The following is an 11,063-nucleotide window of genomic DNA, read 5'->3' on the forward strand; positions in this document are numbered from 1 at the left end:
TTGGCAAGACATTTGGACCCGGCCCATGGCTCTGTGTGCATACGAGAACTTTCTAGCAGAGATTACACCGGTAGGTCAGCAGCTTTTATTTGTACAGAGCTTTGCAAAATTATTCATACCCCTTTAATTTTTTATATGTCTTGTCACAATACAACCACAAACAATGTATAGCATTAGGATTTTATGCTATGAGAAAAACGTATAACCACGAAGTGGAAGGAAAATGGTGCAAATAAACTGGTGCACCATTTTGTATTTGAAATGTAATCAATTACAAATTTATTGATGGAACTTGACTTAATGCTGTGTTTTGATTATTGATTCTATGTTGCATTGTGTTTCTGTGTTTGTAATGATGTAAAGCACTTTGAAATGCCTTGGTGCTGAAATGTGCTATACAAATAAAATTTGATTTGATTTGGTTTTGGTTTGGTGTGCCTTGTTGAGAGAGGCTTATTCTGTTGCCTCCAAAAGTAATTTGGTACAGTCGACTTCATTATTCACCTTGCAGTTTTTTTAATACTTTCTATCACATAAAATCCCACAAAGATGCATTCAAGTTTCTGGTTGTAAAGTGTCAAAAATGCAAAAAAAACCAAAACAAAACAAAACAAAAGACGTTGAGTTATAAATACTTTTGCAAGTCAATGTATGCTTTAAAATAAATTTGACCTCATAACCCATCTTTTCAGCACATTTAGCATTGCGCTGTCTTCAACAAAATGAGGTCACACTGTTTAGTCTACTTTAAAAGCACAAACTAGGGCCTAGAATACCAAGACAGCAGACATGCAGACTGTACTCATAAAAGGCACACCGTATACTGTACATGGAGAAACACAGTACAAATGGTTCAAGACGTGGACTGAACTAGAAAACTTCCTAATAAGATCTAAATCTAAACGTCATTGGCAATAAATGAAATGTAGCCTGCAGAACCTCATTAATCTGAACCACTGACATGATCTTAAAAGACGGTGAAACCAATTTAACACACGTGTACATCCTCTACTCAAACACACTGCACAGTCTTACAAACTTTAAAATCAAATGTGCAAATTGGGTCTAGTTTCACATATGTCTCTTTTTGTATTATTTCGATTCAGAACAGCAAAGTGTCAAATGAATGAGGTTTTACAGACAGTTATAAAAACATAACTAAGTTTTGTTACTAGTGTAGAAATGTCATATCTCCCCCTGTGCATGTTGCAGGTAATGCATCTGTAGATCCAGCTCGCGGGGAAGTGAGAGCCCGCAGATCATGCACTGGAGAAGCCGCTCCGGGGGAAAAGGCAGACGGGATCCGAGTTTGTGAGGTTCGGTCTGTGGTGGGAGCTGAGGTAGGGACAGGGTCTGCGGCATATGTGGCCTCTCAGTCATGACCGGCTGTGGCGTGAAAAAGATATTCGGGTGTGGAGGTCTGGGCATCGCACCGACCGCGACAGAGTGGAGGGGGTGTGGGCCGGGCAAAGCCAGAGGAGGTAGAGGGGCGAGCGGAGGGGAGAAAAAAGGAGAAGGTTGGTTTATGATTATCTGAGCGGCCGTCGCCATTGGTTGCTGCTGCTGCAGCTCCTGACCGCCCCCTGGTTTGAGCTGGCTGGGAAGCAGAGTCTGAGGTCCGACAGAGTTGTTCTGGAAGGCCCACACTGGAGTCCCAATCCCCTGACTGAAACGGTGAGGCTCGTACTGGATGGAGATGGGGACCTTCTGCGTGGGGGTCTGCACACTGCTCCAGCTGGGCGACACCTGTTTCTGAAATTCATGGTTATTTACTAATTTTTCCACAGAGTTCACAGTCTTCGGAACCCCTGGAGGCGTTTGAATGTCCCACAAGTTGTTGGCAACCCCGTGAGAAGTGGGAGCTGAAATTGGCATGGAGCTGGTTTGGTCTATCTGAGCTGAGGCGGGGGCACCTGAAAGGCCAGATGCCCACGGTTTATGCGGCTCGCAGCCATTCCACGTCTTTTCTGGCTGAGTAACAGTCGAAGACATAACTGGAGGACTGCTGATGTCCCACAGCCTTTCCTCCTTCTTGGGAGGCGTGGACGGCTCGGGACCACCCGGCCATCTTGGCAGTTGCAGGTCTTGGCTGAGCTTGTTTGGGGAACTCTGAGAATTTGTCAGTGGAGTGGGCCGGACACTCCACAGTGCTGCTCCGTCCATGTAGGAGGTGGGAACGGAGAAATCGTGCTGCAAAGAGCTCGTGGAAGCCATGGCTGTGGATGTTGATGTGCTATTCCATGACGACAGTTTATGCTGCCTCTGTTGCGTCATCTCACTAACCGCCGATGGGCTGGTTTTTTTTGGTACATGAGAGCCCAGGACAGATGAAGTACTGTCCTTCATGTGGGAGTCCAAGTTTGGAGCCGATCCAAGACCCATTAAGGGCATATCTGCCCATCCTGGACTCCTCTGATGATGTGGCTGCGTTGGAGTGTCATATTGTGGAGGTTGAGGATGGTGCTGTGAGGGTGCAGGCACTTCTCTACTGTCCAAGCTCCAATGGAGCGATTGGGAGTGCGGTTCAGATGGCCACGCCTCGGTCAGATGCCTCGTTTGTGAATCCACGCGTGGACGCAAGGGCTGCTGACGCACTTGCCTGTGCAAGTCAGCGTCCCTGTGAGGTGAAACTGGGTAAAGGTTTTGTTGAGGAGCAACTATCTCTGAGACCCCGGATGGTCTCGGCCACCCCCACGCTGACCTCCCTCCTCTTTTGCCCCTGCCTCTCATCCTGGCACCGGAGGGGTAGGAGTTGTAGTGACTTAGACCCTGTTTCTTGCGCGCATGAATCTTCTGATGAACCAGCAGGCTGCTGAACCAGGAAAAAGATTTGTGACACTCCTCACAGCGGTGAGGCCTCTCCCCCGTGTGCGTATTCATGTGGTCGCGGAGCAAATATGCCAAGCCAAAGCTCTTGTCACACAGCTCGCACTTGTGCGGCTTATCGCCGTTATGCGACAACATGTGTTGCTGGAGCTGGGCCTCGCTGCTGTACCCTTTACGGCAACTGGTGCAGCGGAACGGCTTCTGCTGGTGCAGCTTCTGGTGAGTCCTCATGTTCTGAAGGAAGGCGAAGTCCTTCCCACAATCTGGACATTTGTACGGCTTCTTGCCCGTGTGGATGATGAGATGTTGCTGCAGGTAGCTGCTGAATCTAAAACCCTTGCCACAAACTTTGCACTGGTATGGCTTGTCCTTGGAATGTATTCGCATGTGCAGCTCTAACACTGAGCGGTGCCGGAATGATTTTCCGCACTCTGAACACTTGTAGGATTTAATATTTAATACCTTCTCTTGCGTGTTATCGCTGCTTATTTGAGTAAGCTGCTTTTTTGGTGCAGTTAAGGTTTCTAAATACTGTGCAGTTGGCTTATGGACACTTAACAGATGTCCTTTTAAACCAGGCTCATCCCGAAAAACACTGGGGCAGTGTGGGCAGGTGTGTCCCTTCTCCCAGTGCTTGTTGGGCACCACTTGATATTGAAGTAGCCTCTCTTGCTTTTCATACTCGTCCTCATGGAACTGCATGTGCGCTCTTAGGTTAGCTGCAACATAGAAGGTCTGAGGACAGAGAGGGCAGCTGAAGGTGCATTTTGTATCCTCACTCCTATGGGTGTTCTCCTTCTCGGGACCTTTAGCTGCCTCATGTCCAGAAGTGAAAGGCTGCTTTGCAGGCGGCTCACCAGATGAGTTTGTTACTCGCTGCCTGTGCTGGCGGCAGTGAGCCTTCATGTTCTGGGCGAAAGCAAATTTTTTGCCACATTCCGGGCAGCGGAAAGGCTTCTGGCCAGTGTGTAGGTACTGGTGTTGATGGAGGAGGCTGCTGTACTTGAAAGTCTTGCCGCAGATGTTGCAGAGGTGAGAGCGGCTGTTGTCGACATGCTTGCGCCGGTGGTCTTCCATGACGGAGTAGTGTTTGAAAGCCATGCCGCACTCTGGACACTCATATGGTTTAAGAGCAGCGTGGGATTTCTGGTGGAAGCGCAGGGACATGATGTTTGGGAAAGTCTGGCTGCACTCTTGGCATTTAAAGGTGCACTCGCGGGAATGCATCATCATGTGCTTGGTAACAGATACTTTGAACTGGAAATCTTGGCGGCATAGAGTGCAATGGTAAGGCTTTTCTGCTGCATTGTTGCAGTCGTGGTCCCTCAGTTTACTCACTTGAGAAAAGATCCTCTTGCATTCTGCACACTGATACCTAAATGGAGCCCGTGTTTCGTCCTCCAACTTTGTAGTCTCGAGGTTCTCCTCTTTTTCTTTGTGTTGGTTCCTGTGTTTGATGAGGCTGCTGCGGTGCTGGAAGGTAAGGCCACATTCTTTGCAGGTTGGGGGCAGGAGCTCGTCCTCGTGCGCATGAAAGTGCCGGTGAAGGTTGAACATCTCGCGCTGGCTAAACTTCTGGCCACACTCTTTACACTCCCAGCGGCACTTTCTTTGTTTAGCTGCAGAATCTGCCTCTTCGTCGTCATCTGCCCTGTCCTCCGTGGCGTCGACTTCACCCCGCAGGTCCTCAACTGGCGACTTCTCTGGTGAACTCTTCCCATCCTTAGTCTTTTCTGACTCTGCTTCAGCAGGAGCGTCCTGCCTCGCATTGTTAACAGTCTCAGCAACTTTGAGGTCTGAAAGACAAAAGCACACCACAGCATACAGCTGAATCAAACTTCACAGGATTAGAAATTCAGCAGACTTGCAGATCTAAAGCTATCTGTAGAGCTACCAGTTGGCAAAATAGGAAATGAGTTGCATAACACCAGGAAAACTTTGGGAGTAATTATTTTAATTATAACTAGCCAACATCTTCCCTACTACCATCTTTTGTTCCATTGTCACAATCTCTCCAACACTCTTAAGGCTTCTGATTTTGGTCATTCAAATCTATATCAGTTGTTGGCTTAAACAACTGCTGAACGTTCATCAATTTGGACATTTGTATTATTGAAAAGTACAGTTTAATTCACAGTCCTTGAAATGTTAGCTGCACTAAAGCTTTTAACGGAAACAGCTATTTATTTCCCCTCCTCACCACTTCAAGTGCAAGGAAAAACCCCTGGAACAAATATAATGGGGATACCGCAGTCGTCCGTTTTGCGCCTGCTGAACTTTTCAAACAAGCGAGAGAAGACTGGACTGGAAAACTAAATTAAGCCTCATTTCAAATCACAAATGCAGCCCCAAAGATGAAAAAACAAAAACAAAAAAACCAGTTTCTATTATAAAAGTTGTTCAAAATGTAAGAGACTAACATTTTCATGTCACTTGCAAGTATGTGGCTTGTTTTAATTAAGTTCAGCTGATTTAAATTTGATTCATTCATATACTAATATCAGCTAAATTATTAAGGATAATTAAAATAGGATGATGTAAAATTGATTTGGTTGCCTGCACATAAACACCCAGTCGCAGAGTTTAATATCATGGGATTAAAATATATTTATGAACAGTTTGCATTATTTATAGGTTTCTTCTGTTTAAATGTATTCAAATATTCAAAAGCTCTCCAAGAAGAGCCGCAAAACTTCAGGAACAATTGCAACTGTAAACCCTTGCTGCACACTGTAATGGAGACGTCAATTATTATTATGCCTTGTCTGTTTTTCTTCATCTCAACCACTTTGCATCTCAGACATTATAATAATAAAGTTTAGGATTTGAGGCCAGTAAAGTCAATCCATCGTTGCTATGCAGTCATAATCCATCACAGGACAAACAACCATGCAAGGACAATTTAGAGTGAATATTTTAGAAAGTCTGTCAATTCAAATATACGTTTGTATCCCGAATATTGAGTCCAAGCAGTTGCTCCTGATAATACACACATTAATATTGTGACGATTGTGATTTGATATTTTGTGCAGATGTAATCTACACAAATGAATATGACTAAACCAGGAAAGCAACGGTGGCGCAGGAGGCAGAGCGCACAACCTCGGGCACACATCTTTCTCCTCATCATCATCGCTTTTGCCCAACAGTCACAGTATCCCCGCTCTGCTGATATTTTAGCTTTGACTCAAAAGCACCGCACAATACATATTGTTTTTGTTTAGGCTGCTGAATGCATTATTATGCAAAACATATCTATCCGCTACACTTTCCACTGAATAAATGCTAAGGCCTTGGTTCTGGGCCCACAATCTGGGCCTTGGTTTAATTAAACCTGGGCCAGGCTTTATGCACCCAACCGTGTTTGTTTTGCTTCTGGTCATTTCAAATCATATTAAATTTTGGTTGTAGTCAGTAGTTCAATATTAACATTTAAAAGAGACAAAGCTATTAATAATGCATACAATATATAAAACCAATATTTATATTTCATAGAAATGAGAGTCTCTAGTGCTACAAATGAAACATTTAATAAAGATAAGATTATTTTTCCTATTAAGTTACACTCAAATGAAATTAGCTTTAATATTGTTAATTCCACTTCAGTGTATTAGACAGACACAATATGGCGCCAATATATTATTATTGCAATATCAGAGTGCGCAATAATATCATGACAAAATGGTTGGAGTGCATTATTTGCTGACCAGCACATTACACAAGTTGCAGATCTGTACTGTAAACAGACCCATAACACAACTGTTATTGTCAGTAATTACCGATATTATCACCACTGCATGATTTTCTAATATGCAGCCCTAAAGTCAATCCATAGTTGCATTATTAAAATCCTGAATATTGATTTTGTAAAAATTACTTTTTTGCTTTTATCAGATTCCATTTAAAATATCCATAAACTAACCAATCTTACTAGTTGTCAAAAGCAGTTCAGAATTACAGTTTCAATTAAGTTTATCTTGCACCTTTCCAGGTAGTCTTAAACTGCTCTAAGAAAAAATACGAGATTTCTGAATTCTTAAGAAACTTAGTAGAAAACAAATAGTTTACTACAGGCCATAAGAAGAACTTCAAGTGCTAATCAGTGTCTATTATAAATTTACAAAAATAACCTTAAAGCAAATGTCAAGACCGCCTAAATGTCTACCATAATTCTGTGCCACACAATTGGTAAGGTACACATGACTGCCTAATATCGTTATCAAGAATTGAGCTGACCAAAACCGCCAAATTTATCAAGTATCAGGTACTTCTTTGGTCTTAAGGAGGAAGATTATAACTTAATGATATTTTTGTTCCTCCATCACTTCTGAGCTAAGGTGAGAGGAGGAAGGTCAGGGACCAAGCAGTCAGTTGTAAAGTTTTGGCCAATAGATGGGTTGCCTAGATATTATCTAGGCAATGAGCAAACTGAGTTTTAAATTACCCAATCACCTCTTCTTCTAAGACTCCTGAAAATTCTCACAGATGTGCATCAGATTTTAAAAAGCAGTTTTATACTTACAACTTTTAGCTACTAGACAACTGAAGGTTTCACATCAAAACTGATGGGAAACTGGACCTTTTCATAACTTCATCCATTCTCAGGACTTTTCCATAGTTTAAGTTTCAGTTCTTAACATGTTCTGTAAAATAACCCATTTGGTTTTGAACCACGTCATAAACGCCTCATCCCATCTCTTCCTGGTTTCTGTGACTGATCACAGCGAATCGGGACAATTTAACCACACAAATATAATCTTTGTGCCACTATTCCTGCCAACAGACACCCTAATATCCCCACAATACTACAACAAAGCCTCTTTAAACCACATGTAGTGTTTGTGAACGCATCACAATCTTTTTCTGCTGATCTTTCATCCAAACTGGCAGCTGGAAAATGGGAGGTAAACTCAGAGCTCCAGAATGTGACCAGTTTGGACGCAAAAGCAACTGGATTTTCAGTACTGCATCTAAAAATAAACAAAAAAAAAAACCCATACAAAGTGGCTCTAGTGTAAACAGTCATATTAAAAGAAAAAAAAATGTCTCAGACACTAGACGTCTACTTGTGGTCAAAAATCAGAAATGTTCAGGGGTGGGGCATTAACAGCCTGAGTCCAAAAAAACGTATGAATTCAGGGGGAAATAATCAGCTGTGAGCAGGGCATTGACCTACTTTAAATCTGTCATGGGTGATTTCAAAATAAACTGCAGGAATATGGGAGTCAGTCAATGTTATTGCTATGCTTGTTTGTCGTTTTACTATTCTTCAAACGCTGGTTTCAGTTTGTTTTTGTTTTAAATCTGTCTGAGAATTATTTTAAAAATGGAGCTCTTCGCATTTTGATTGGCTGGTGCTCTCCATGAACCGGCCTTTTTACATCCAAACAAAATAAGTTCTTTCCTCTGTTCCAGCTGCAAGCAGGTGCTGCGTTAGAACTGGTTTTTCGGGGCTAGGCCTGGACTTTGCGACGCGGTGGACGCAGAAAAAGGTATCCACCAGGCCAGCACCAGTTAAGCCCTGGAACTGGTTTGGTGGAAAAGGACCCTTTGAAAGCAGATCTGTTTGGAAAAATGTGACCCCAGAGCGTGAAGCAACCACCACAATGCTTCAGTGTGTTGTTCTTATCATACACTGGAGTCTTTTTGTGTCACACCCTTCGCTCCATGAGGATGCAGGAGATTTTAACCGCTCTGGATATATAAATATATTTTTTATCAAAACAATAACTTTGCTTTTGTTTTGTAATTAAGTGGCATAATAACAGAAAATATTTGTTATGGTCTCATTTTCTTCACACTCAATGGATGGAGGTTTTTAGTTATTATGAATTACTTAAATATACATTTACAAAAGTAGCAAAAGTTGGCGGTAATGAGGTCTGAATAAGTTAGTACACCTACAAAATTGGAATATTACATAAAAGTGGCATATTTCTTGGCAGAAAGTGAAACAATCCTTTTATTGAGATTCATTACACATAGATTAAGATATTTCAAGCTTTTAAGTTTTTGCAATTTTGATGATTATGGCTTAATGGTAAAGAACATAAAAGTATGTATATTTCTATGCACTCAACACTTTCTTGAGTCTCCTCTTGCATGAATTACTGCATCAATGTGCCATGGCAGAGAGGCGATCAGCCTGTGGCTCTGCTGAGGTGTTAAGGAAGCCCTGATTGCTTCTGCCTTCAGATCGTCTGTCTTGTTGGATCTGGTGTCTTTCATGTACCTCTTGAAAACAGTCCATAGATTGTCTATGGGGTTAAAGGTCAGGGGAGCTTGCTGGCCAATCAAGAACAGGAACACTTTTGGTACCTTTGGCAGTGCGGGCAGCTCCAAGTGGTGCTGGAAAATAAAATCAGCATCTCCATACAGCCTGTCAGCAGAGGGAATCATGAAATGCTCTAGAATTTCCTGGTAGACGGCGGCAATGACTGTGGACTTCAGGAAACACAGTGGGCCAACATTAGCATGACATGGCACCCTAAACCATCACTGTGGAAACTTCACACTGAACGTCTAGCAATAAGGATTCTGTGCCTCTCCACTCTTCCTACAGACCCTGGAATGTTAATTTCCAAATGAAATGCAGAATTCATTTAATTTCATCTGAAAACAGAACTCTGGACCACTGCGCAACAGTCCAGTTCCTTTTCCCCTTAGCACAGGTAAGATGCGTCTGATGTTCAGAAAAGGCTTGAAATGGGAAATGTGACATTTCTAATATTCGTCTTTATGTGTGTTGGCACTTCTGTAATGAATTTAATTTGACGGTCCTTTCTGTTGCACATTGTTGCATGCTTCTTCCTTCCACTTAATTTTCTGATAATATGCTGGGATACAGAACTTTTAAACAACCAGCTTCTTCAGCAATGACCCTACCCTCCTTGTGAAGGGTGTCAATGACTGTCTTCTGGACATCTGTCGAATCAGCACTCATCCCCTGATTGTGTAGCCTACTGACCCAGACTGAGAGCCGGTTCAAAGACTCAGCAAACATTTGAAGGTGCTTTGAGTTAGTTAGCTGATTAGGGTGTGGCACCATGAATTGCAATTAATGATCTTTTTCAAGGTACTTCGGTTTTCTGAGGCACTGAATTTTGGATGTTAGTTACCTGCAAGCCAAAATCAACAGAATTAATAGAAACCGAGCCTTGGAATATATCGCTGTGTGTGATGATTCTATATAATATAGGAGTTTCACTTTCTCTGATGACTGGTAAATATTTCACTTGTAAGCAATATTATTCTTTTTTATTAGTATTCTGGTAGAACTATTTAATTATTTAAAATTAACCTGAAAACTAGCAGTGGAGCGTTTACCTTCAGATTATATCGCCCATCTCTTATTCTGTGCAGAGCTGCACTACAAATAGGAATTGGTTAAATCTGCAATAATATATATTTTTTTCTGTTTGTGCACATGATAAACAAAATAAAGACCAACCTCCTTAAAGTCGGAAAGTAAACATTGCCACGCTGGTCAACTGCATGCATAAAAATAGAAAGTCATGTTAAAAGCTGCTAGTCTACAATGTGGGTTTGATTTTGCTATGAAAAATAACGTTAGCAGAGATTAGAGTCTGCACGGGAGCAGGAGGGGATAGTTTACCTCAGGTTAGCCCCAGGCTAAAGCTAACTCTAACGCACATCAACATTGTTGGCATACCACTTTTATCCTTTTCCTTCGTCCGGGTTTTCGCCCCTTCCTCGTCGTCTTCAGTCTCTGACCAGTCGAAAGCCTGCTGCTGGCTGTCGAGGGACTCGGCCATTTTTTCGGTCGCTGCACGGTCCTCCGGTAAGACGCATGTCGTTTTGTCTGCTGCTCCAGCAACGGACTCGACACCAACCTCCCCAGAATGGCTGGCAACAGAGGCGCCGCCGTTGCTGCCAACATCCTCGGCTCCTAGCTCGCCGTTGGGGCAGACCCCGCTTTTGTCGCCCGCCGCCCCATCCGTCTGGTTCGGGCTGCATCCCGACTTCGCCGCCGCGGCCTGTTCCCCAGATGTGTCCACCTCCTCTGCCGGGGTTTTCTGTCGATTCGGAGACTTCGGGTCTGCGGCGGCCATGTTTCACCCATGCACCCCCTTGTCCGAAGCACACAAGGATCATGAAGCCAGGATTGCATTTCCGGTCGGCACCTTCAAAATAAAACCCCTGTTGCTGACAAACAGACGCGCTTCATTATCTAGGAAAAACATTAGAAGCTTTAAATTACACATTTCCAGTTTACT

At 43.1% G+C, this 11,063-nt stretch overlaps 1 protein-coding gene across 1 annotated transcript; it reads right to left on the minus strand.

The window, feature by feature from the left end:
• Nucleotides 1-550: 550 nt before the first annotated feature.
• Nucleotides 551-10,924, minus strand: LOC102233646 (zinc finger protein 628-like). The gene is made up of 2 exons (XM_023331252.1): nt 10,499-10,924; nt 551-4,622 (listed from the first exon to the last, which is right to left on the minus strand). Exons 1-2 carry the CDS (start codon nt 10,896-10,898, stop codon nt 1,186-1,188), a joined length of 3,837 nt encoding a protein of 1,278 aa, XP_023187020.1. The 5' UTR covers nt 10,899-10,924; the 3' UTR covers nt 551-1,185.
• Nucleotides 10,925-11,063: the final 139 nt, after the last annotated feature.

Source organism: Xiphophorus maculatus, chromosome 3 (assembly GCF_002775205.1).
Source record: "Xiphophorus maculatus strain JP 163 A chromosome 3, X_maculatus-5.0-male, whole genome shotgun sequence".
In the NCBI taxonomy this organism is placed as follows: Eukaryota; Metazoa; Chordata; class Actinopteri; order Cyprinodontiformes; family Poeciliidae; genus Xiphophorus; species Xiphophorus maculatus.